Source organism: Meleagris gallopavo, chromosome 2, assembly GCF_905368555.1.
Source record: "Meleagris gallopavo chromosome 2, MGAL_WU_HG_1.1, whole genome shotgun sequence".
Lineage (NCBI taxonomy): Eukaryota > Metazoa > Chordata > Aves > Galliformes > Phasianidae > Meleagris > Meleagris gallopavo.
The window spans coordinates 8,545,098-8,571,577 of NC_139405.1; the positions used below are offsets into that span (position 1 = coordinate 8,545,098).

The window sequence follows — 26,480 nt, forward strand, 5'->3', positions numbered from 1 at the left end:
TAGATAATGGTAGCTATTGTGACTGAATAAGCATGAGATTTTCTGGAATATCATGAGTGGAAATGGTATGTTATCATTTGGAACAAATAGCTGTTTGCTTAAGAACTGTAGATGAAATGAAGGTGTGGGTCTAGTAGTGCAGGGTTATGTCTGGGCAGAGAACCATTCTTCCTTGTATGGACTCTGAGAAGTGCTTTTGAGTGTGTCCATCTGGGTGAGAATCAGAAGCTGAAGAAGGTTATTCCTAGTTTTCATCCTTATTTTAGAACAACTGCTGCTCTGAAATAGTTGCTATTTCGAAATTTTAATGTGCTCTTCCTGAAAATATTCCAAACTTATTTTTGATTATTTCAAGTTTTGACATATTTTTTTTTTTCTTTTCTCTGGAACTCAGTCCCCAAATAGTCCTGGTGCTAAAGGATAGTGGCTTCCAATCTTGAGATAGGAAGACTAATGAATATAGTCATCTTGAGAAAGTCACACGTTACAGCAAACGCGCAAATCACTTCACTTGCACCCTTTTCAGTAGAATAATACGAAATGAAGAAAATAGAAGTTTAGACAAGAAAAAAATATTATTGAGCTGTGTTTCTTACATGAGATGCATAAGCAAATTTTAAATTCAGTACTGTTCTGACTGTCTCCTTGTATCAACTGAGCTGTAAATGTCTGCTTCCGCTGTGATCTTTCAACCTTCAGTACCACTTGTCTTCTGTTCTCTTCCTTTTTGTTTATTATTGTGCAGGGCTTTTTTTCCTCTCATGCTACATCATATATTTGCATTTTCATTTTATATTGGGTAGTTGCTGCCTTTTAACCATCTTTGGAAGAATTGAGTTCAGAGACAATTAGCTTCTTTTTTTTTCTCTGAACTCGAGTTGCAGTACATACAGAAACTCTAGGTTATTGGATCATTTATTGATTATTCCATACATCAGATAAGTCCGTAGCCTGTGGCTCACAGAACTTACTACCTTTTTGATTTTTTTTGCCTTTTCCTGAAGATTTATATCCAAAATCACGTATGCCATGTTTTCTGACATCTGTTTCTTAGCAAGAAAATATGTTTACTAACGGCCTCTGTTCAAAGCAAAAGCTGTTAGTCACTGTCCTCACCATTAAATGGACAAAAATTGGGATCCATACAATACATAATTTACAACTCAAGATTCACAGGATGGCATTCTTCACCTTTGTACAAAGGCTAATTCACTTTCAGGCAAGTTTTCCTGCCCTCCATCTTAGTAATGCTATACTATCAACAGAAGTATAAATAAAAATTGAAAAATAAAAAGAATTTGAATTCAAGCACATCCTGTGGAAAAAGAGTGATGTAGCCAGCTATGTTTCTGATTTTTAACTTTTTACTATATTATTAATAATCTTTATTAATCTTTAATAATCTTTATTAATAATCATCAGTATTTGAATTGTCATGTTAGAGTAGTGGTCAAGGTTGGTAAAAGCCTCTTAAATTTTGTCTTTTTAAAAATTTACTTTTATTCATACTGACAAAATGAAGGTTAAGTATGAAAGCTTTTCAAGCGCATGGAATAGTGTACTGCTATTCCTGGCAGCTGGAAAACTAACAATTCTGCTTTAGTCACCAGGTAGGGCAATGCAGTTTTAAAGGTCTGTTTTTGTAAACTTCGGAAAAGAACATACCTGCACCTTGCCTCTGACTGAGCAGAAAGGCAGCTTGAGTGTCTTACATCTGAAGGAAGTAAGGTGGAAGTAAGGTAAAGGTGGAAGAGGACAGCAAATACTTGTTAAAAAAAAAAAAAAAAAAAAAACCTCCATTTTGCAAGTAGTGCCTAATTAAATGCCTTCCAGTTAAAATTACTTGGCAAATTGCAATATGTGATGTTGGTTTTTCCTCAAGAAGAAATTTTTTTTGTGCTGTCAAAGTTGGTTACTATTTCTTCCAGTGACAGAAACACATTTAAATACAGTTTTTTTTATCTTATATTGTGGCCTAGGAAGGAAACAGAAAGAAATTCTGAGCAGTGGGAGACACTATTCAAGTGAACTTCCCCTTTCCATTCAAACTTAGTCAAGTCTTAACTTACATGTAAACGTAAAGGAAGATGAAGTTCTGCAGGCTGTTTAGTCAAGAAACCAATTGTCTAGGGAGGAAGATAACATTGCATGCCTCAAACATTTGTATGTTAAAAGCAGAAGACAGGTCATGGGAGGTCTCTGAGAATATTTACTGTCCTGCGTTCACAACATTATGTTTTAGCTTTTAAGACTGTATCTCCATCTAACTGGAATGCTACCAGAAAAAGATGAATTCAGAAGCAATGCCCAGCAATCCTGTGATGCATTTCAAGGGTAATTGGGACTGTAGAATGAGTTGCTGTTGCCTGTTTGATACAGCAAAAAACTTCAACTCCAGTGGAAAAATACCTTCTTAAAAACCAGCATTTAATGTCAGGTAGCATTTTTGGATGACTCCTGGCTGTACTCACCTCATGAGTTGGCACATGTTCCCTATATCTTGGGTTCTACAAGTCTATCTTGAACATAAGACCTTTCCAGACTACTTGCTTGCACGTCGTTAGTTTTGGTAATCTACTGGCTTCAGCCTGTAAGATTTTTATTATTAAAAATAATAATAGTGCATGGCATTAATAATACTGCTACTGAAAAGAACTGTCTTGCCTGACTTCTGGACATTCATTCCTGTCTCCTTCCTTGCACCCATGCTGGTGGTTCTGTAGCTTGTTAACAAGCTGCACTGAAGAGTTGGTCCAGAAAAATGTAAATTTGGAGGGGGGCAGGTAAGAATGAGGAAGAAGTTCTGGTGATTCTTTCTTCTCTCCATGATCAATACTAGCAACTTAAAAATTTGTTTTGAGAGAGAATAGTGAGACTTTTTTCCTTTTGTACAGCGTTGATTTTTGTTTGACTGGAGTGGTGTGTTTGTAGAGTTTCTGCCCCTCTGTTGTTACTGTTAAGACCAGCAGGGAAAATCGGCTTTTGTGAATCACTTGTTGCACCATTATGTGAATGTCACCCAAGGAACAGGTTTAGGGGAAGTCACTGCAGAGACAACAATGTTTCAGAGTTTCTGCCATCTTGTATATGTGAGGGAGACCTCATTTGGAAACTGTTTTTCTGAATCTAACTCCCTCAAATTTGGTAGTCTTCTGTCTGAGGGTCACTTCAACATTCTCTCTGTAATAGTCAAAATCACAGTTGTATTGCTCCCTTGGTTTAGATGTTCTAGGAAAAAATTAATAATGCAAGGAGCATTACATGGATGTAATTGCATTATGAATATAGCAGAAGCTCTTAATGCCTTGCATACAAATCCACTAAAAGTTGGAAGCTGTTCTGTATGGTTCTGCCTGAGAAAAGATCTTAAAGGCAATAACCAAACAAATGACCTCTAAAAACAGAACTACACTGTTGCAAGGATACCTGCCATGGAAGGTCCTCATGAGAATGCAGACTGCAGATGGCCTTTTTGCTATAAGCTGTTGTATGTGATGTGCACAACGGCAGGGGTATCAAGTGCACTGATGTCTCTGCAAAGCAATGAGAAGAATGCCATATTCTCAAACCTTTCTCAAAAAACACATCATCAGGCAAGACTAGTGCTTCATTTGGCTTCATTTTTATTTTTCTTTTTTAATTTTATGAGAAAACACTTAAGCAGGAGTAAGTAGAAGGATATCTTGGATTTACTGTTTGATGGCTTCCTACATCCCAGGCATATTTCTTCATAATGTGTTTGTTGTGTGGAGGTAGGGAAGTTTTACTAGTATCTTCTTCAGACTGACTGCTTTTGGGTAAATTCCTTTGTTTCAGAATATTTGAACTGCTGATTCTGGTACTGGATCATTATTACATGGATAGTATGGGTTAGTTGAGCCACGGCAAAGCTAATAGTAAAGAGCCAGTGTATCTGAAATACCCTTACTAGCTGGTTTTTGTCAATATATAGCTTCTACCTGACACCAGGGTCAACCATTTACCTAGTTTTATCTTCAAATTTTGAAGATAAAATGATGAAGTGATGAAGGGCACTTAAAATTTGTAATTTTTGAACTTTAAGTTGGAATCTTGCAAGTGGCAAGTTGGCGATATATTTTGATCAGAATTTGGGCTGCTTAAATATGTCAGTAACCTTACATAAATCACTGTTTAATAGCAGCACCTGCAGAACAGTATCTTCAGGAAAAGTTGCCAGATGAAGTGGTTCTAAAGATCTTCTCCTACCTGCTGGAGCAGGATCTCTGCAGAGCAGCTTGTGTGTGTAAACGCTTCAGTGAGCTGGCTAATGATCCAATTTTGTGGTAAGTGAAAAGCTATTCCTCATTATCTTGAGAAATATAAGCTGTGCTGCATGAGATGCCAGGACAATGGAGAAAATGAACTATTGGTTAGGAACTGCAATTAGTTGCGTTTAAACAAATTGTATTTCAGTATCTCTGGTTTACACAAGCATTATTTGGTTACTTAGAATTTCTGATCAGGCGTGTTAAACAGTAACACTTCTGATTCTCTAGTTGTATAAATACTAGTTAAATAATGACTTTAAAATGCAGTGAGCTATTCCTTCAGCAGCACTCCTTCTGTTCTTCCCCTCTTTAACCTTCTTCACATTTCCATGGGGTTTGTATTTGACTTGAGAAGAAATGCATATCTTGATGTCAAGTGCACGTTGGTCTGGTGTTACATATTTGGGGTTTGGTTTGGTTTCTTTTTCTTTTTTTGCTTGTTTGTTTTAATGTTTGGATACTCTGGTTGTTTTCTGACATATAAGTTCACTCACCCTGGGGTTATTGAGAACGTGGATTAACGGGATCTAAATTAACATTATTTAGTAAGGAAAAGTAGTGTGTTTCATATGCTGGGATTTGTTTTGTTCTTCATTTGTTTTGGGGTAGAGATTAATACTAATAACCGAGTTTGAGTATGGCATCACAGAAGTGCTGTTTTGTTTTGTTCAGGTGAATTTTGATGACATTTTGTTAGCTGAGTTACATTTTCTAAGATTCAGTGGCGTTCTGTAAGGCTAGACCTAATGTCATTCAGCTCAGGCACTGCAACTATTTGTATTCTGACACTAAACAAAACAATCCAGTTGTTTTTTAGCTGGAGCATTATTTTCTTTTAAGCTTGTGTAATCTGTCCAATGATGGAATTTTTCTTGAGATATGATAAATCATTTGTTCTCTTTGAATGCATTTTTTTCTGCCTTTTTTTTTTTTTTTGTAAGATGGAGAAGAATTGGTGGCACACTTAGTAGTGTTTTGTTGTTCTTATGGTAGCTTTCCTAACTGCTAAAGCACTGCTGCAGTTAATACACAATTAGACACTGATTTCACAAGCAGTGTAGCTTAAAGGAAATTCTCCCTACATTTCAGTTACATGTTGAGAATGTGACCATTTGGATCCTGAAACATATCAGAAGTTATTTTACAAAACCACAGAAGTCAGTCCAGTAGAGAAATTGCTTGGAAGGTGTTTATGTGTTTGGTACTGATCTTTTTCAAATTCGTTGTTGTGAACTATGTTGAATCCTGTTGGGGGATGAAATATATGTGTTTTTAGTGTGGTGTGTTAAAATGAAAGAGGAATGGGTAGTACATTAATTTTGTTCTGTGATTGACACTTCTACTCAGGAAAAGACTGTATATGGAAGTATTTGAGTACACACGTCCAATGATGCATCCTGAAGCTGGTAAATTTTATCAGATTAATCCAGAAGAATATGAACATCCAAATCCCTGGAAGGAAAGCTTTCAGCAACTGGTAACAGTAGTATTAATTTATGTTTCAATTTAAAGGTGATTTATGAAAGTAAAAAATCTTGACTTCTGGAACATAGGTGACCATACAGCAATGGTTTGGGTTTTGGAATTGAAAGTAAGTGAGATAGCAAGACTAAGGAGATAGGAGAGATTCCTGTGTTGTTATGCAATAGGGAAATATCTGAAGTTATTTCTTGATTTCAGAGATGTTGTAATCAGGTATATTAAACATGTGCATGCTGATTGTGAGATTCATACACTTCTTCCTTTAGCAAAAGAAAGATATCACTTGGGCTTAAATAGTGATTTACAGCTGACACGATTGGAGCTAAGCAGATTACTTTAAAGGCATGTGATTGAACCTCTAATCCGAAGTATCAAAACACTGTAGGAATGTCTGGGTGTGATATTTGAAAAATGTAGAAGAGGGAAATAAATAAAATATCAAAATTGATCTGTTACACAATGTGATGTATATTTGCTTTTAAACTTCAGAAGTTCATTAACTAAAACTTGGCAGCTTGGTGCAGTACTAAATCAGATGTGAAGATGTACAAGATTATTTTTTTTCACCGTATAAATGCAATTTGTTTTGTGGTAAGCAGCTACAATCAAAGTATGGAAATAACAGCATTGTTTGTGGGGCACATACACAGCATTTATTGTCACATTTCAGTTCCTTCATAGGCCTCTGGCTGTGTAAGAGCTGGTCACTCTTTTAAGATTCAGACTTTGTTTTTGGTGCTGCCACTTACAATTGAGTGCCTGATGTGGGAAGTCAAATATGATACTTAGATCCTGAAACTAACTGAAAATAGCAAGTACCTTGTTAAGTGATAAACAGATCCCTTATCTGTACCTTCAGGTGTCTGGCTGTGCACTCAGCTCCACCTGTCTGCAACTTACCATTAACTGTTTTCCCTGTTTCAGTACAAAGGAGCACATGTAAAGCCAGGTTTTGCTGAACACTTCTACAGTAATCCTGCAAGATATAAAGGAAGAGAAAATATGTTGGTATGTTTCTAAGCAGTTATTCTTAAGAATATTTATGCACCTCTGCATGGATATCTCTCTGAACTTCTCCCTTTTCTTCTAGTATTATGATACCATTGAGGATGCTCTTGGTGGAGTTCAGGAAGCTCATTTTGATGGACTTATCTTTGTTCACTCTGGTATATATACTGATGAATGGATATATATTGAATCTCCAATCACCATGATCGGTGCAGGTATTTAAACTGAGAACATTTTTGTCTCAAGGCATGACTTGTGTTAACTACTGCCTTTGTTACAAAGATATTCTGGTGTATTAAGTATCTGGTATAAATGCCAGTCTTTCTTCATGGGCTTAGTGAAATAATTATTTTCTGTACAAAAAATTGTTGATGCTTCAGACCAAAGTACCATCATCTGCTTGTTAGTTCTAGGAATAACTTTTTATTTTATTAGGAGAAAAATTGAATTTGTCAGGAGGTATATTCAGTTAGGACTCCAATTGAAATTTTCAGGTGGTTCATATGAAATTTGTTTATATATAACTTATCTCCAGAGTAGAACCCAGCAGTGGGAGCAAGACCAAATTAGTATCTGTCCCATTTTCTTCAGCATTATAATTTCATCTCGAGGAAGGAATGAGAACATCTAGCAGAAAGATTCTGAGACTAGAGGTTCTTTCTCTGTTCATCTCCCAGCTGCTCCTCTAAAAAAGAATCCTTTATGGAGAAGATCTATTCTGAAAGTCTTGGGGAGTTAATACACAATAATTCACCTGTCTGTAAATTGTGGTGCTAGAGTAGCTGTTTGTTTCTTTGTTCTCACTGTGAGCATACTAATCCTGAGTAACACAATTGAGTGGTAAGAATTTAAATTCTCTTTGTTTGGTAGAAATTTTTGTTAAGAGGTCTTGAACTTCTTGCTTTTATGGTGACCGTAAGTCAGTTTTCATCTCTGTGCATTTTTTGAGATTAAAAAAAAAATATGTATCTCCTAAAGTGTTTTATTTGCTCTGACTACCAACTGTCTTGTTCCAGAGTGAACCTCTTTCTGGCACTTCCTGCCTGGGTGTTGTAATCTTGGAGGGAGAACTGTTTTGACCATATGAGGCAGATAGTTCCACTGTTAGTCTTAAAACTGGCTCCTGCAGATCAGGAAGGTGCATCTGAATTACTGTGTTAGTTTGTCAGTTCAGGGCTGTGCTAATAGTACTGAGTGTGCTGAACTTCCCACTTACAGTACGTAGGTTTGTTATGGAGAGGTTTTGGAGCACGAACTGAATTCCTTTTGGATGAGACTAATCTAAGACATGTTCCTGGAATACACTTGCTGCACTCTAGCAGTCAGTGTGCATTCAGTCAAAGGGACCAGACTAGGACTAATCCAGAGTCACAGTTGCTTCTTCCCTGCCTGTTCTGCAACAAACATGGTGTGGGTGTCAGCTCCTCAGCACTGAGGCGTTTAACTCTGTAGTTCCACTCCTGGAATGCTGCAGTGCTTGCCAAATGCAGGCACAGCCTTGGAGAATTAACAAAAATACTGACCTGGCTTCTGTTTCAGTTAGAGGGTGACAGTAATAGATACTAGGGCAAGAGTCATACTCTTTCAGTGCTTAAAATCCAGATCAGACTGGATCGGCTCTGTTCTAAGATATTTTATATCTCAGTTTCTAGATGAAATTTGGAAGGACATCCTTGATACCTGTTTACGCTTCTGCATACTCTCTGGCTTCTCTCAAGAAAGACCCTCTGCTACAGTAATTCTCTGGAATTATCTTCAGTTATTCAGAAAATCAATTTTATATGCAGGTCTTTGAAAGCAAGAGATCTGCATTGTGTATTTTTGTAATTGAATAGCTGTCTTGGGAAGCAAAATCTCCAAAAGTAAACCAGAAATACATGATGTATTTGTTTCAGTTTCTGGCACTGCTGTCTCTTCACCTTATCAGACTTCCTACGCTAAATGGTCAGTGTCTTTGTAGAGGGAGTCAATCTTAAATTGTCTGGAAAAGAAAGCAAGTTAATGTGAAGCACTAAGCCTTGGAGATCTGCCTCTTTCCAGTTCAATCTTTGCTTTTCAGAATGGTAGGGCCAAATCTCTTTTCAATTTGTTATCAGTCTTCTTTAATGATTTCTTCTGTGGACTTGTGAAGAAGTGCAGCATTTCTAGAAAGGCAAACCTCAAACTCTGGAGTTTTGTTTTCTCAAATAAGAAAAATGCTCTTACAGAATAGTGCCTAGTATTCTTGATTTGTTCTTTTGTTTAATTTTGGTGTTTTATTTTGTTGGATCTAGGTAAATGGCGGTGGTTTGCAAAGAAGCCTTTGGAGAAATTATCACAGTAATAACATCAGAATATCCTGGGTTGGAAGGAACCTAAAACGATCTTTAAGTCCCAACTCCCGGCTTCATACTAAAGCCAGAAAGTTAGTTAGAAACTAACTAAAAATTAAACCCTATGTCTAAGAGCATTGTCTAAACACTTCCTTAACTCTGGCAGGCTTGGTGCTGTGACCACTGCCATTGACTGACTAGCACTCCCACGTATCATTGGCCTTTTTGGCTATCAGGGCACACTGTTTATTCATTCAGCTTGCCATCAACTGAAACCTCCAGATGCCATTCCACAGAAGTGCTCTGCAGCCTCTCATCCTCCAGTCTGTTCATTCATCCAGAGTTGCTCCATTCCAGGTGCAGAATCCAGAATCTAGCCCTGCTTTTGCTAAACTTATGTGGTTGGTGATTGCCTAGCACTCTTAATTTGTGAATATCTCTGCAAGGTCTCTACTCTTCAGGGATTCAACAACTCTTCTTAGCCTAGTATCATCCACAAACTGGCTTTGTTTGTATTTGAGTCCTGCATCCAGGCTACTTTTGAAAACATTAAAGAGAACTTGCCCTAAAATAGATCCCTGAGGCACCCCACTAGTGCCTGATGTAACTCAGCTTACTATAACCATTTGAACCCAACCCACATTATGTACTTGGCTAGCTGTATGCTGGACATTTTGTCCAGAAGGATACTGTAAGAGAAAATACCAAAAGCTGTACTGAAATGGGAAAAAAATAAAATAACAACATATACTCCCTTCTCTTGGTCAACTAAGTGGGTGACCTTGTCATGAAACAAATTATTATTAACATGGCTTTTCTGAACCATCAAGTAGGAAGCAAGAGTAGAAGTCCTGTTCTGATGCATCTATTTCAGTGGACAGAAATGCCTATTAACTTCTTAATAAATAAATGATATTTTTTAGGATTTGGAGGGGAGGACATGGGAGAGAAGTAGGTGGAGTCAGCTATATGCAGGAGTGCAGGCCTTCTGTGGAGTTCTCATGTCACTCAAGATGGCAAAACTCCTCTTAACTGCTTCAGCAGTTATCCATATATGTATCTTTATCTGAAAGTCTTGATTGATTTCTTTTTTTGCCCTGTATTTTGGGAGATAGGGCTTTCATTTTTCTGCTTGATTTAAATAATGTGCAGATAAGTGAAAAGGGAATTATTGAAAGATTTTTCCAGTAAAGAAAAAAGAGTGGCAACAATAAGAACAGTAACTGTAATTTTAAGGATAGTAAAATTTAAAATGGTAAAGAGTGTCACAGTTAAATACTTTTTGTGTTCAAAAAAGTCCTTTCATAGCCTGAACTCCTTTTCAGGTACCTGTTCTGCATCTTCGAACTGGAAATACGTTTGACAAATTCAGTGCTGTGTTCTTCATTATGGATTTTTTAGAGTTCAGAATCTAGGAGGATCTCAGCATATTGCCTGTTATGATTGCTGAGGGTCTTAGCAATTATTTTCTGCAGAATCTGGTGTTATTTGCTGTTAATGCACTGAAAACTGAAATCGTTTTATACATTTTTAGAAATTAAAGAACTCTGATGCTACATCCAGTTAAGTTTTTAATTGTTTAATTTATTTTAAAAAATGGGTAGTCTCTTATTCATAGGCTTTCTGTTAAACTGTTTCTAAAATAGTTTCATTTGGGGCCCTTATACTGTAGTCAAACTGATCCTGTGGAATGTTGACTCTCTTAGACTTGGCAAATGGTCTTATTTGCTTGATTATAAAATTAATGGCCCTTTTGTTTGTCTTTTCCCTTTCTTACATTGGTTTATCTTTTCTAAGGTGATCTGAGCCAAAAATTGAAATAGAGATATTTCTCTGAATAATTATTTTGCAAAGATTCAGCAAGTTGGAGCATAAAATTTCTTTGATTCATTTAAAATGAAACCAGTGCTTAAATAAGTCCCCTTCCCTTTTAAGCCTTTTCCTGGTGGATGATCTGAACATACTGGTCTTCCTAATTGGCATGTTCCATAATGGGTGTTCTGGGACCACCCAAACTCAGAACTGTAGGTTAACTCTTGTGCTGAGTGGAAGGAGATACCTGTAGTGAACAGCATGTGCGTGCACGGCTGTGCGTACCAGTGCATTTACACTGTGGTGAAAAAACATCCAATAGATATGTTACCAGGCTGCACAAAATTGTTTTGTATGGTGTTACAGAGCCTCTTTTAGTTATTGTCTGGTAGTGTGTGAATAGTGGTATGAAGAGCTAGACTACCTTAAAACATTTGCTGTAGTGAAAGCAGAGATCTGGCTTTTAGATAGTGAGAACAAGCTGGATAATGATGTAAATATTGCTTCATTCTGACTGGCACCTTTCTGCCTGAGTGATAAAGAACAGGACATACTACTTGTCTCTTCTGGTGTCAACAGACAACAGAAAAATCTGCTGGTGAGAAATCCTGTGCATAGGCTCTTCAATAAAATAGAAAATTGAGGGCAAATCTGTCTGTATTTGCATATCTCTTGTTTCGAAATTGATTGCAACTCTCAGCCATTCCCATAACTTATTTGCTATAATTTGTGAAACTTGAATGTTTGCATTTCATACATTGAGGAAGGATTGCTCTAGCTTGCATATTTAATGTGCAGTTTTGAATTAAACAGTCTCTGCTTGTGAATGAGTATCACTGTAAATTTACACCATTCTTAGGACTGTTGTTAACTTGTGCTCCCTCTGCTGGCTTTTGCAGTCCATACGTAAGCGTGTTCTGCCTTTGGCTTAAGGATGAAAATACAGCAGAGCCTTGCTGTTAATGTGGGAAATCAATCTGCAGATTATGGGAACATGGAAATGAACTATTTTGAAACCTTCTATATGCTTTCAGAAGTAGAGCTCAGTCTTGTTGTCCAGGATTTTCTTGTAAATAATAATGAAGAAACCACTTCAACTCGGAGAGGTGTTGAGAGTCATTGCTGATTACTGAGGTCATAAGCAGATTACTAATTTGTTGTATAAATTGGTTTAAATTAGTGATGAAATGTATGTATTCAGGTTTAAGAAAAGAGTTTAAAATACCAAACTAAGCTATATTTGGTTAGAGAATTACAGTGCCTCTAGACTAGAATCTGGGTTTGTTGAACCCAATGTGTCGTTTTTATACAGAAAGTGTGCTGGTATTTTGCACCTAGTGGTTTTTTTCCTTGTACAAATGTTCAGTTTATGCCTTATTTTATTGAGGAGCTATTTTCCCAGATATTCCAGCAAACTAGAAGTCAGAAAAACTAGCTCCTTATAAGAGAAGATTTTCTTAAGCTGCTAGATATTGAATTGGTACAAGATTGTTAGACTGCTTTTTTCATCATCTCTGAAATATTTATGTGATACCAAGATTTCTACCTTCCAGGAATTCTGTTGTTGCCTTGAACAGAATTCTTTGAGGACCTTTTTTCACCAGCATATGCTAAAAACTTAGATTTCATGTTTTGCAGCTCCTGGAAAAGTAGCAGATAAGGTTATAATAGAAAACACTAGAGATTCCACCTTCGTTTTTATGGAGGGTTCTGAAGACGCCTATGTTGGATATATGACAATCAGGGTAAGAATCTGAAACTTGAGTGGAGCTTTTAATAATCTCATTTTAATGCCTGAGCCAATAGATAAATACTCGTTTTCCTTTTTCAGTTCAATCCTGATGACAAATCTGCTCAGCACCACAATGCACACCACTGCTTAGAGATCACCGTGAACTGCAGTCCAATTATAGATCACTGTATTATTCGAAGTACTTGTACAGGTTAGTGGGCTTTTTATTGTTTGAGATTGACACTGCTTAACACTGACTAATCTAACCTGAGTGCGTGAAAGCAGCACACAAATTGTGACTAATGTTGACATGTTTTTTTTTCTTTTTTGTGCAGGTATTCATTACAGAGCTTTAAACTTCTTTAACTTTCAGTGACATTATTATCAAGATATGGGTCCAGAATTTTTGCTGTCATGTATACTTGGCCTTCCATTTGAGTCACTGTGGACTCATTAGGCAGTTAGTTTAAAACCTGAACAGTCACAGGAGAGTGTTTATATAAAACTTACTTGTTTCTGGTTTGCATAATTGTAGCTGGCAGGAGACAGCATTTGAGGGGGGTGTATGTGGGACTTTTACATTAGATTCATTACAGCGTGCATTGTTGGAATTTGATGACATCAAAACTGTTTGTGAGCTATAACTCTTAAGCTAAGTTCTCTTTCCTGTCAGGAGTGGAAAGGATTTGATGTGTGCTAACTGTAAGTTGCTAGCTATACTGACAGAACAAATACATGATGTGAATAGTTAAACACTCGTTTCACCATCAGGGATAATGAGAAATTTAACCATCAGTAGAATAGGATCTGGAAAGAGAGGGTGAGAGGCAGTGAAGGTCTGGGAGGCACTGTGACAGTTACAGGCACTGGAAACAAGACATGGCAATTCACAAGAAGACAGCAAGTTTTAACATCTTCAAAAACAAGCAGATAAAGTATAGTTGGAGAATCAGAAAAAATGGGAGAAGAAGAATGGAGATACTGAGTCTTTGTGTGGAAATCACAATATAAACTGTAGATATCTAAGTTCAGGTGGTGAAGTGGAATGAATCTACACAGCAGGCTGTGCATAATAGTTGTTCAGCTCAACACTGAGGCAGGGAAATTAGGAGATCTTCAGCTAGACATAGACTATTTTTCTGGTGCAAACAAGAAATCCTCCAGGGAACTGTAATGAGGATAGTGGAAGGATTCCTTTGACTGTGCCTCATAGAGGAAGACATGCTCCTTTTTAGAGGTTTCAGGTTGTAAAACTCTACCACAGTTACGAATAAGGCAGCTCTGCTTCACATTGCCATCTGTTTTATGGGGGACAGATAGCTATTATGGGAAAGTGATAAGAACAAAGGATAGCTAGCTACTCTCAGTATCTTGACTTCTTTAATTTTACCTTTTTTTAAACTTAAATGCTGGGAATTTCAAGGATGTGAAATAAGTTTGTTCTTTCTGTTCCCCTGCATAATATTGGGGACCCCATAAATGGGGGGAATTACAATAATTTATTGGACTACCTTAAACTTTCTTTGAAAAGCAGCTTAAAGAGCTGCATGGTTTCATATTGGAACATGTTTATCTGTAAGCTGGTAGGTCTTGATGTTTTTGTGAAAAATGTTTGTAAAAGTTGTTTCGATTTTTCCTGGCCACTGTTTGTTATGACAAGCCATTTCTGATAATTTTGGACTTTTGTCCTCTTCAGCCCACTGGATTGCTGAATTCTGGATGCACTGTATTTGTTTCTCTGCTCTGAAGTCAACATTTCTGGTCAATTTTGGAGGCAGTGCATAGGCTGTGCTGTCAACGCTTATTGATTATTAATTTTTATTGACTTTTTAATTCTACCAAGCCTTGCTATAACCTACTCAGGAAGTACTGAGTGCGTGTAAAAAAGGTAGAAAGAATGGCAGTCTGCCAAAAAAGGCATTTACTGTTTCAGGTCAGTGGCATCTCTGAAATATTGATCCATATGCATTCAAAATTTCTTTCCTCACACATGCTTGATACCCTTTCTTTAGATCTCCTAATTGCATTAAAGCATCTTTCTGCATTGTTATATGTAAAGTTCTTAATGTATGTAATATGTCTAGATGGGAGCTGTGTGAATAATTTCAGCTCAGAAGGTCTCTTACTGCCAGTCCAAAGCATCTTTGAAACGAAGTTTAAGTGGCAAGATTCTGAGTCCAGATATTCTGCATTAATTGCAGAGGAAATCTGTATTAGTTCTCATCTTGATAGGAAAAAACAGAAATTGATGGAAGAGAGCCTCATTTATTTATTCAAGTATTGTTCAAGTGTAGTTATTATATTCTGGGTTAAGAACAAATAAATAAAGCCTGAACCAGTAATATATGTGCTTAGTACTCTTGAAGTACCAATTTCACACAACAAATAAGTCCACTGAAGTGAGTCAGAATAAAGATTACATTTTTTAATAATCAAAATGTGGTAAGAGCAATACCTCTATAGCATTTTACTGAGTTCCCAAAAATGCAGAATTTGCTAGCAGATAATACCAGTAGGCAACAAGTAAGAATTGCCAGAAACTGTAGTAAATCCTTCCCCTCAGCAGAACATGAGCCTTCCATTGAAATGGAGGTTCTTTCCCTCTGAGGAAGGGAAGGCCTTGAAAAACAAGAGGACAAGTGAGTTAGAAGAGCTTAACTTGGAAAGAGGGTTTCAGTAGTGATGCTGGTCTGTCATAGATAAAGAAGAATTTGAATGGCAAAGTGTTGTGTAATTTTTGTTCCATATTTAATGAGAATAGGTAGGAATGATAGATGTGCTCGTACCCTGGAGGGATGGTGAAGTATGTTCCACTCTGACAGTAAGAGTGGATGAGGTTAAACAGCTGTAAAAACAGGCCTTGTAAAATCACAAGGGCTTGAAAAGCACTGGCCAAAATGTCTTCTGGACTCCTGTTATATATCAACAGGAACTTGAAGCCCGGGTTTGGTGATTTGTATGACCCTGTTGGAGCAGATGGGAGGTGGCAGGCGTAGCAGGAACTGAACGGGATGAAATATGGGCTGCAGTACTGCTTATTGATCCTGCATGGAGTGAGATAGTGAATGCAGGCTTTGGTCAATCTGTAATTCAGATTTATTAATCGAAGGAAATTTATGTCTACTTACAGATAACTTTAATGGTTGCATTACACTTAGCATTCTTGATGACTTCTTTTGAAGAAGGTAGTAGTCCCAGTATAAATGTGTGGATCCCTGAAAGATATTTGACTTCATCTTGCACTACTTCTGAGCGCTTGAATTCCACAGAATTAACAGAGAACACATCAAATAGATTTTAAATAACTTGTAGGGTTGTTGGCTACTTTGTGGCTGTTTCAAAGATGACTACTTGACTTCAAGCTATTAACACTGTCAGTGACTTGCAGAAAAATAAGACGTACTGATGGAATTTGTAAGTGATGATGACTTAGGGTGTTACAAATCAGGAGGAGGATGAGCTGCTAGACCCTTTTTGGAAGATAACTCTCATAATGTTTGTGTTAATGTGGGTAAGTGCAAGTAACTAGGAACAAAAGCCTGTTGTTGTGTGTAAGTGATAAACCTCTATCCTAGGAAGCTGTATTCCTGGGAAGGCTGTAAGAATCACTGCAGGTGAAGAGTTGAATATGAGCTTGTGATGTGGCCAGAAGAACCAATGTGATCCTTCACTGCATTTGTGGGGATATGGAGGAGGAATAGAGAGATTGTATTACACTTCTTATTCCTGGTTCAGATCAGGTCCTGGTGTCCATAACAGCATAATGAAATGTTAGGAACAGTTCAATGAGAAGTCCTGAAAGATAAAAGAGAAGAATTCATTCATAATGAAAAACACACTGACCACAACTTGTTACTTAGTGAAGGAGAAGGCTGAAGGAATGTTTTACTTGCACTAAATTCATCCATTCAGTGGTTCTCTTTATACTAATGTATCCATAACCAGTAACTGGATACTGAAGCTGGAGAAATTAAATTGAAAAATGAAAATGTAAATTAACAGGGTAATGAGTCTGTAGCTAACTAATAAGCTTTATGGTCTTTTCTCAGTTGTTGGAAATCTTGAAATCAATATTAAATGTATTTCTAAAAAATACATGCTGAAGCTCCAGTTACAAGAATTGAAGCAGGAATTAATTCAGGGAATCCTTACTGTCTGTGTTCATAAGGTCAGATAAGACAAAATAATTTCTTCAGGATTTGGAAAAGAAAGCATAGTCTTTGTGGTACTATACTTGAAGATAATATGAAAGCTTACTAATAGGGCATGTGCTGGCTTGCTGGTTTAATGGAGTTTACTTGAGGGGAAGGTGTGCCTTATGTAGGCCAAATAATGCTTAGATGAAATCTTACCATTCAGAAATCACTGTAAATGTGCACTGATTTTAGGGGGAGCAGAGTTTCATGTGTTCATCCTTCATGGAGTTAGGAGAATTGAACTGAGCTGATGAGTTCTCAAGCAGTTTTGAGCCCTAGCAGCCTCAAGTTTGTTGTCCGGGTAGTAGTGTAGTAGTTGAAATCATCCAAAGGGCTGCAACAAGGAGCTTTCAAATTCAGTTGGGTGTCTTGTATGTGGTTCTGTACTTCAGGCCTGTCTCCTGCTTGTCTTGAGCGAGACAGTACGACTTTGCATGCTACAAAATGATGGTTTGGTTGTGCTCCTTGGTGTGGTGCGTTGTGAAAGTTACAATGAAATGAAACTAAGGCAGCGATTATCATTAGAATTTTATTGTATTCCTGTGGTCCTTTGTCTGTCGTAAGCCACTGGCATACAGTGGGCCGAATGTGGGGAAATTACTGAGCAAGAGCTTTCGTAAAGGTGAGTTATTATTTCAACCATTGTCAGTTCTGGCAGTCGTGTGCGGCTGTGCAGCTTGGAGAAGGGATTTTAAAAAGCAACTCTTAGTTCAGGTTTTTGCATCTGCAGAATGATGACATGGGTGTTTTTCTGCCAGTGGCTTCCAGGGTTTGGCACTGCGCATGCCTCAGCCTTTAAAAATATCAGTTCAGTCTTAACTTTTCTTGCAGCGGCGCTGCCAGACTATTTATAAATATGCTGTGCTCTGACGCTATGGTAACTGTTCTGTTTTCTTCCAGTTGGCTCTGCAGTATGCGTTAGTGGCCAAGGAGCTTGTCCTACTATTAAACACTGTAACATCAGCGACTGTGAAAATGTTGGACTTTATATTACAGACCATGCACAGGTATTTTCTATCAAAACTTCCTTACTTTGATACAGTTGTTTACTGTTCCCGATTCCCATCTTAATTTACCTGTTCTATTTTCTAGGGAATATATGAGGACAATGAGATCTCCAACAATGCATTAGCAGGGATTTGGGTTAAAAACCACGGAAATCCCATTATCAGGCGGAATCACATTCACCATGGACGTGATGTTGGCGTTTTCACTTTTGACCATGGCATGGTAACACTTTATTTTCTTCTTTTGAAGAAAGAAATGTAGACCTTGAGTAGCTGAAGTCTTCAGGTCTTGTCCATTATCAAGTAAATGTTTAAAAGAAAACTGCTTTTACATGTCAACAGATGTTTTAAAATCTGCCTATGGCAGCTTCTTTTGTCCTTGTGTGGGCAACTTCACTTTAAAGACAGTTCTAGCTGGAAGGGATGTAGGCAGACTTTTTGCAGATGATTTACAGCCTCTTAGATTGAATGATGTTGATGTGATGCCTTTTGAAATAGGATGCACATGGTAGGCTTAGATTTACACTATCACATACGTTTGCTTGTGAAATTGACAAAAAAAATTTGTAGGACTCTGTACCTTTATTAGGGTGTCAGAAGATACAAAAACATAATATAATGTGGTGTGGACTCTTACCTTGGTTCTGCTCTAACGTTACAGCTCTGAAGCAGAGCATGCCCAGCTTGCTTCAGCATTCAGATGTTCTTTAATGAAAATGTTTGTGTGGAATGAAGGTGAAACCTTCCATGTACATGTAAAATAGTGAGTAATGGGTGTGCACAGCCCTAGAAATAGAGAACAGAATGGATTTTTGCCATTGGAATAAAAAATTATTTGCTTGTTTGTTTCCGGCAAAATACTGCATGTCTTCCACTCAGTGCCACATCATTTTTTTTCCTGCTTGAATGCCAAACTTGTAATTCTCTGCACCCAGCTGACAAAAACATTTTTTTTTTTTTTGGTCACTTTTTTCTTTAGTTAGGAATGCAAATGTGAACTGCACATTGGAAGTACAGAATGTGATTAAAGTACAGTGAACAAAACGTCAGACCAAATGAGGGCTACTGAGGTTAATGCTGCTCGCTTTCAGATCAAGTGTAGTAACAAAATCAACGTGATTTCAGATTTCCTCTAGCACAGAATTTGATTATCTTGCTGCAGGAGTTGGATACTGCTCAGCAGGGATTGTATATACCTCTTGTTATAGAAAATAATAAACTGTCTAGCCACTTGCTTTGGGCTTTCGGTTTTAATGGTGCTGTAGATAAATAGGTGCTGTTGTAATGGAAGCCTTCCTGTAACAGACTTGATTTCAGAATGCTGCTGGAGAATGAGGTCAGCCAAACTGAGTACATGTGTCACACGCTGTGGGATACTGCTGCATATTCCTTTCCATACATTTTGTTCCTAGCCTTGATACCTGACAAGGTGCCTGACAAGCTGTGGCTGAATATGTTAGGCCTCTTCTTTGTCAGGAAGGCTGTAATTGGACTTGTTACGTTACATGCTCAATCTTTGCAAGTAAATATCTGTTGTCATCTGAGTTGTTATTTTGTTGGTAGATGTTACTCAAGTTTTCAAGGAAGGAAAAATAATGCTTGTAAAAATGCAAGCACTGAACACCAGTGGCTTTGAGTAGCTGAGAAAGACAAGTCACAGGTCACTATCACAGACACAGCTTGGGTGTAAAATGTACCTCTGTTTTCTCATTTCATTGTCTCACTATATCTTCTGACCTTCGGACCCACTGTTCCTTCCATATCCCCATGTATTTCATTTCACTGTCGTGCTCCGCCCAGATTTAGTAGGTTCAGCTGTCTAACTAAAATAATCATTTAAAGTTGTACTCACTGAATACTTGCTCCAAATAAACAGTAGTCCAACATTTTAAAGAAACAAAATTCATCGATTCAGCCACTGCATTGCTTTAAGTTTCCTCTTGAGGTTTTTCTGTGTTGGAGGAGTGTTGGCCAGCTATCGGGTGCCTACTGAATAAAATAAGGTGTTTACTTTGGGAAATGAATTTCTGTAATTTCAATAAATAATGAATGTAACTATGGCAAGAAAATAACATAGCTAGCTTTCAAAAAATGCAGTGTATTTTATAATGGAAAAAAAGAAGAGGATAGTTCTAGAAGTGCAAATTTTGATCCCTGCGTATTGTTAGGCTCACTTAATTATGGGTCTTTCTTCCTTTTGTTAGCATGTTTTCCTGGCCTTATAGGTACTTGTTGTGTTTGCTGATTGCAGCCCAGCTCTGACTGAGTTTTTAAGTATTGGTGATCTGGAAATAGTATTAGCAGAAGATGCACTGTGTATAGAAGACACTACTGAGGCCTTTCTTCTTTCTACCTGGGTTGCTGGGGAAGTAGGAATAGAGGAGTAATACAGTAGTAGCATTTGATTTGCAGTTTCCTGGTCTCAGCGTAAGCTGGTCAGGACATCTGCTGCAGTTACTGTTTGCTGCTTATGGCTGCTTATGAAGCCTCCTGTCTGGAGAAAAGGAGACTCGGGGATCTCCTCAGTGTGTGTAAATCCTTGAATGGAAGGTGCAAAGAAGCCAGAGCTGGGCTCTTTCCAGTGGTTCCCAGTGACAGACAAGAGGTAGGGAGCACAAACTGGAACACAGGAGGCTTCCTCTGACTACTAGGAAGTATTCCTGTGCTGTGTGGATGCCAGAATACTGGCACAAGCCGTGTCCTAGAGAAGCCTCCCCAGCTGCTCTGGGTGTTCCTGCTAGAGCAGGTTTGGAGCAGGCAGACCCAGAGGTCCCTGCCAGCCTTAGCCATCCTGTGAGACTGGCATTCTTCTTGCCAATGGAAGGCCAGGCATAGTGGAATTCTCCTGTTCTGTACTTCTTTTGCATTCTCCATTAGATCCTGGGGTGCATACTTGCTCTGTGTTGGACAAAGTGGTACCCACACAAAACTCCCTTTTAGCAACATATGCGTGTGTTATTAGGGTTACATACACAAATATTTGTGTATGTTTTTGCTTTATTTTATATGCTCTAGAGATGTAGTTGTGTGGCCATTTTGTAAAGGGTACTGACAAGCCTAAGATGTTACACCTTAGTTTTCTGTTATCTGAGTGTTTGGAGCTTCATCTAAGCTGTATTAATGTGTTATATAAGCACTCCTAATCCACTTCAGCGTATGCATATGTGCATAAACCTCTCCCAAGACATGAATATGCTCTGAAACATGTAATAAAGTGAATTCAGCTGGAGGAAGCCTGGTGAAGGAGAGTGCTTCTGTATTTCTAAAGGAGAGCTTGTGAGTTGGCTGAAGGTCTGCTAGGAGGAGCTTCTGATTTAAGTCCTGAAGTCTGGTATTAAGTGTACGGGTACTGGACGGTTTTAAAAAGAAAAATAATAATGAAACCAGAACTGCATTCACTCGATTCATTTGAAACAACAGTATTTGATCTGTTTTCTTACAGCTTGACTGTGTATTCCAATGCTATGATAGAAGTAAGGTGGAGTCCAAAGACTTTCTCCTTTTTATGCAAAAGAAACAGTGGCACCTTAAAGAGAACACATGAATAATAGTTATCTTAGCTAAAAATATGAGGGCTGATCCTCTTATCTCACATAGTAACTATGGTTAGAGGCTTGCAAATTTTATGTGCAGTGTGGTGAAGTCTTTGTGATACATAGAGTTTGGAAAAAAAAAAAAGGGAGAAGTGCAATAACACTGGCCTGTGTGTTTGGGAAGTATTTCAATAAGTTGGTCAATTTTTTAACAATATCCAATCATTAAGAATGTCCCAGTTCCACTGAGGAAACGCTTAAAAACTTTGGTTGTGAGGTTCTCGATCAGGCTGCTGGAACAGGTGGTGAGATGAGATCACTGCAGAATGGAAATAGCCTTTAAGCAGCACAGTGTCTTCCAGATAAAAATCCTACATACAGTTGAGTAGGTTTCCATAGATTCGTGGAATGGCTTTGGTTGGAGGGGACCTCAAGGGTCATGTAGTTCTATTGCCAAGCACTAAATGACATACCAGCTCAGGCTGCCCAGGGCCCATCCAACCTGGCTTTGAGGGATGGGCAGCCACAGCTCTGGGCAGCAGTGCCAGGGCCTCCTCTCCATCTCAGTGAAAAATTTCCCCCAACATCTAATCTAAATCTCCCCTGTTTTAGTTTAAAACCATTCCCCCTTGTCCTGTCACTATCCAACCATGTAAAAAGTTGGTTTCCCTCTTGTTTATAAGCTCCCTTTAAGCTTTGGAAGGCTGCAGTGAGGTCTCTGTGGAGTCTTCTCTGAACAAGCCCAGATCCCTTAGCGTGTCTCAAGAGGAGAGGTGTTCCGGTGCTCTGAGCATCTTGGTGGCCTTTTCTGGATCCTTTCCAAGAATTCCACATCTTTCCTGAGCTGGGGATTCTAGGTCTGGGCACAGTACTCCAGATGGGGCCTCATAAGATGGGGTCTCTGTGATGTTTCCCTTTTTCCAGTCACTGATGACTCCACTCCTTTGTCCCTAAGGACAGTTTCCCAAGGGATCCCATCCAGGGCATTTCTTAAATAGCCAGAAGTTTGCTGTCCTGAAATTTGGGGTTCTGACTTTGGTTTTTTGCTAGACCCATCCTCCTCTAGATCACCAACTCTACCAGGGCATGCTCATTGCAGCCTTCAGTCTCAGGAGCTCCTGAGTGCTTGTGACTGTGAAGTGAGACAAGTACATTCCAGTGCCAGATTCCTACCCTACACGCTATTTTCCTGTGGGTTTCTGTGCCGCAGTGCCAACTCTCAGAGGTTAAAGAGTGCTTTGTTTTTCACTTCCAAGTTCTCAGCCTGTTTTTTGTCTTTGGATGCCTGTGAAACTTAACCTCTTCTTCCTAAACCAGCGACGTTCTGCCGTTTGCCGAGCGCTGAGCCTGCAGGCTGGAGCCAGCAGCAGCCCTCCCTGCCACACACAGATGTCTCTTGCCAGGTGCCAGAGACAAGATACCAGATGGAATGGTGTTGGGTCGCTGTATGCAAACAACAGAGAACCTTCAGTTAACTGGAAGAATGGGCTGAAGTAATTTTACGATGTTAAAATGGAGTCCTAAGCATAAGGCTTCGTTTTCCTTGTTCCCAAATGAGAAAATCATTCTTTAAAATATTACAGATCTGGTAATTTTAAAGGAGTGTTTATACAGTCCAGAATGTAAACGAAACTTATGTCAGTCTCTGTAGAATGCATAAAAATTCCGTTGGCCTTTTGCAGCATATAGCAGATTTCTCCTTTGCCCTAAAAAGAAAGGGTTTGTTTTGCATTGTGAATGTGAGTTCTTTTATGCTGCTTTTATGCTGTCTTTATAAAATCCACCTACTCTCAGATAGAGGCTGTTCCAGACTTCGGTAGGCAAATTTTTCTGAACTTTTTTTTATTTTAAGAGTATAGTATCAGTAAACACTTAAGAAATCTTAAAACACCCCTGATTTTTTTTATTTTATTTTTAAAGACCTGTATTTTTTAAACAGCTGATGTGAGATATCTGCATTTCTGTAATGGTGTGATCTTTGAAAGAAGAAAGAAAGCCCTCCTAGAGTGCAGAAGAAAAACACTTTGAAAAAGAAAAGCAGTGAACAAAATCACATCAGTTAAAAAATGTAACCCTAATTTATTTCAAAGCAGTGCCTGTTAGAGTAGATGGAACAAAAACAAGTGACACAAGGTGTTTTAATTAGCCAAATAAGTACTGATTCTTTGATAATTCAGGTGCTGTTTCCTCTTAAATAACAGTGGTGTTGGGAAGGGAGGGAATATCAGAACATCCAGTCTTCACTTTACAAAGGATATTTACAGGAAACTTCGTGTGTTCTGTGTCTTAAGGGTTATTTTGAAAGCTGCAACATCCATAGGAACAGGATAGCAGGTTTTGAAGTGAAAGCATATGCCAATCCGACAGTGGTTCGGTGTGAAATTCATCATGGCCAGACTGGAGGCATCTACGTCCATGAAAAAGGAAGAGGACAATTCATAGAGAACAAAATCTATGCAAACAACTTTGCAGGTGTTTGGATTACCTCAAACAGTGACCCAACAATAAGGTATTGATATTTTTCTGCTTAGCAGTGGAGCTTTGGTGGGAATGGGAAATGTGCAACTTTATTTTCTTTATTGTTACTGAACTGTGAATGTTCCTGTATGTGTAAAAATGAAATGGCTGTCTGTGTTTGGCTGTGCATGTACTTGAAGTGGGTATTTCTTGAAAAGCCACAAAACAAAGATTCTGTTTCTGCTTTGCTTGAACTCTGAGTGCTGTACAGTCCTAGACACTGTGTATTGTATAGCACTGTACAATTCCATAACGAGTATCTTGCTTCATAGGGGCAATGCAATTTTTAATGGGAATCAAGGTGGTGTTTATATCTTCGGTGATGGAAGAGGCCTTATTGAAGGAAATGACATTTATGGTAAGCTCCTTTTCTTACTGCATCTTGGATTCGGAGAAAAATGAGCGCAGAAGTTGCATTGAATACCATTTCTGTTAACAGGTAATGCATTGGCAGGAATACAGATTAGAACAAACAGCTGTCCCATAGTTCGACACAACAAGATTCATGATGGTCAGCATGGTGGCATTTACGTGGTAAGCATTACCTGCAGGCAGGCAGGAAAACTTGCTTTCAGTTCATAGAAGCTTACAAAAGGACAGTAGTGTGTGTAAAGTGCGTGCTTGTGCTTACACTGACTGCATTTCTTAGGTTGAAAAATAGGCTAGTTGTGTCAGGGTGAAGCTTGTATTGTAAAGTGAGGAATAAAGCGTAGTTTTCAGCACATACAAGATCTCCTCTGGTTAAACTGATGCAGCTGTTGATTTACCTCAACCATTTTGCATTTTGGTGAAGGAAACGTTTTCTTCTCTTCCTACCAAAAATTACCAGATGTTCTGCTAATGCTGCAAGTGGAGAGCTTCATCTGCTTCTTCTACAGATCTAACCAGGACAGTTCACTCTGGGAGTACTGCTTTCCATTTAAGCACAAGCATGTGGTAAAGAGTTACCTTAAGTGATGTGTGCCAGCCCAGTGGATGAGGCTGGGTGTTGGTCTGAGGGGCTGAGCTCTGGCTTGGTGCTGGGGAGGTGCCTCTTCTAGCAAAAGGCAGCAAGGATTTGCAAGTTTTACTGCAGAACCTTGAAGTGTAGTGGCTCACATGCAGAGGGTTCTTAATTTTACAACAGAGTCAAAATGGTGACGTAATGTTATTGTTTAAAAATAGTGCAGATATATACCTGGAGAGAAGGACTTCCCACAGTAAAGGAGCTGTGAGGGGGTGGTGGGTAGCAGCAGCGAAAGGGTATTTGCACTTAGCAGATGGTCTCGACTCTTACACTTCTTGTATTCAGCATGAAAAAGGCCAAGGTGTGATTGAGGAGAACGAAGTTTACAGCAATACTTTGGCTGGGGTCTGGGTGACAACGGGGAGCACTCCGGTCTTGAGGAGGAACAGAATACACAGTGGGAAACAGGTGAGTTTTACTCAGCGTGCTGGGAGGGGGACGGAGGAGGAGCAACGGTTTTATTTCATTACCTTCAAACTAATAATGACATTTCTCACATACTAGGTTGGAGTTTATTTCTACGACAATGGACACGGCGTGTTAGAAGACAACGACATCTATAATCACATGTACTCAGGGGTTCAGATAAGGTAACGTGTATTCTCATTCCTCTGCCTAAACAGACATGGTGTTGTGTTATTTCATCCTTTTTTTTTTTAACTGCTCTTGTCGCTTTGCTTCTAAAAATAACTTGTGTGGAATTCAGAACGTTGGAGTATTCTTATGCTGCGGCTCAGCAGAAGGAATTGTCTCTAATGTAGGCTGGGTATTGACCTCTGAAGTGTGTAGAAACTTAAATCTGTTTGCTGACTTGAAAATACAGTATTTTATTAAGGTTTCAACCAGTCACATCTGTTGGATGTTTCTGTAGAGGCGCTTCCATAGTTTGGCCTTGAGGAACAGGAAGCTGTGGTAAATGATTTCTTTGTATCTATATCTCTAGAACTGGAAGCAACCCCAAAATCAGACGCAACAAGATCTGGGGAGGTCAGAATGGTGGTATTCTTGTTTATAATTCCGGTAGGTCTGTTTCTGTCATCTATCCCTAATTGGTATTTTTCTGTGATATTATCTTCTCCTATTTTCTATCTTTTCCTATTTTTAATTATTTTTCCTACTCTCTAGGGCTTGGATTTATAGAAGACAATGAAATTTTTGATAATGCAATGGCTGGTGTATGGATTAAAACAGATAGCAATCCTACACTAAGAAGAAACAAAATCCATGATGGAAGAGATGGAGGCATCTGTATATTTAATGGAGGAAGAGGTAATTTTTCCCTTTCTGGCATATATCAAGTGTTCTGGATAAGAGTTTAATTTCAGTTTAAGCAGTGTCCATTTTAAAGTACCCTTTAGAAATCCAGCTCTTGTCTTTTGAAGTAGTAAGCTGTAACAAACATACCGTGGTGCTTTTTAGCCTTAATTACATCACTAATACTAAACTCTGTGGGAGGCAGAGGGGTAATTAATCTCATCTGAGACGACTGTGTTGATTACTGCTTACGTCAGTGCTTCTGTCTCATCTGTAAGCTTTGCCATTTCACTGGAGGACAGTACTCAATTCAAGTTTCCTAGCCAACATCT

The 26,480-nt window shown here is 38.5% G+C and overlaps 1 protein-coding gene across 2 annotated transcripts in view; it reads left to right on the forward strand.

The window, feature by feature from the left end:
- Window positions 1-26,480, forward strand: part of FBXO11 (F-box protein 11) — a 65,669-nt gene that overhangs the window by 34,027 nt on the left and 5,162 nt on the right. The window contains exons 4-18 of one of the 2 annotated variants that reach the window (XM_085218845.1): window positions 4,163-4,304; window positions 5,637-5,766; window positions 6,696-6,779; window positions 6,862-6,994; window positions 12,542-12,648; window positions 12,735-12,846; window positions 17,732-17,838; window positions 17,924-18,061; window positions 23,663-23,880; window positions 24,161-24,246; window positions 24,328-24,422; window positions 25,180-25,302; window positions 25,399-25,484; window positions 25,838-25,914; window positions 26,020-26,163. In XM_085218845.1, coding sequence (XP_085074971.1) covers window positions 4,163-4,304; window positions 5,637-5,766; window positions 6,696-6,779; window positions 6,862-6,994; window positions 12,542-12,648; window positions 12,735-12,846; window positions 17,732-17,838; window positions 17,924-18,061; window positions 23,663-23,880; window positions 24,161-24,246; window positions 24,328-24,422; window positions 25,180-25,302; window positions 25,399-25,484; window positions 25,838-25,914; window positions 26,020-26,163 — 1,782 coding nt within the window. Of the gene's footprint in view, window positions 1-4,159; window positions 4,305-5,636; window positions 5,767-6,695; window positions 6,780-6,861; window positions 6,995-12,541; window positions 12,649-12,734; window positions 12,847-17,731; window positions 17,839-17,923; window positions 18,062-23,662; window positions 23,881-24,160; window positions 24,247-24,327; window positions 24,423-25,179; window positions 25,303-25,398; window positions 25,485-25,837; window positions 25,915-26,019; window positions 26,164-26,480 lie in introns of both variants that reach the window. The other variant, XM_085218844.1, reaches the window with a different exon arrangement.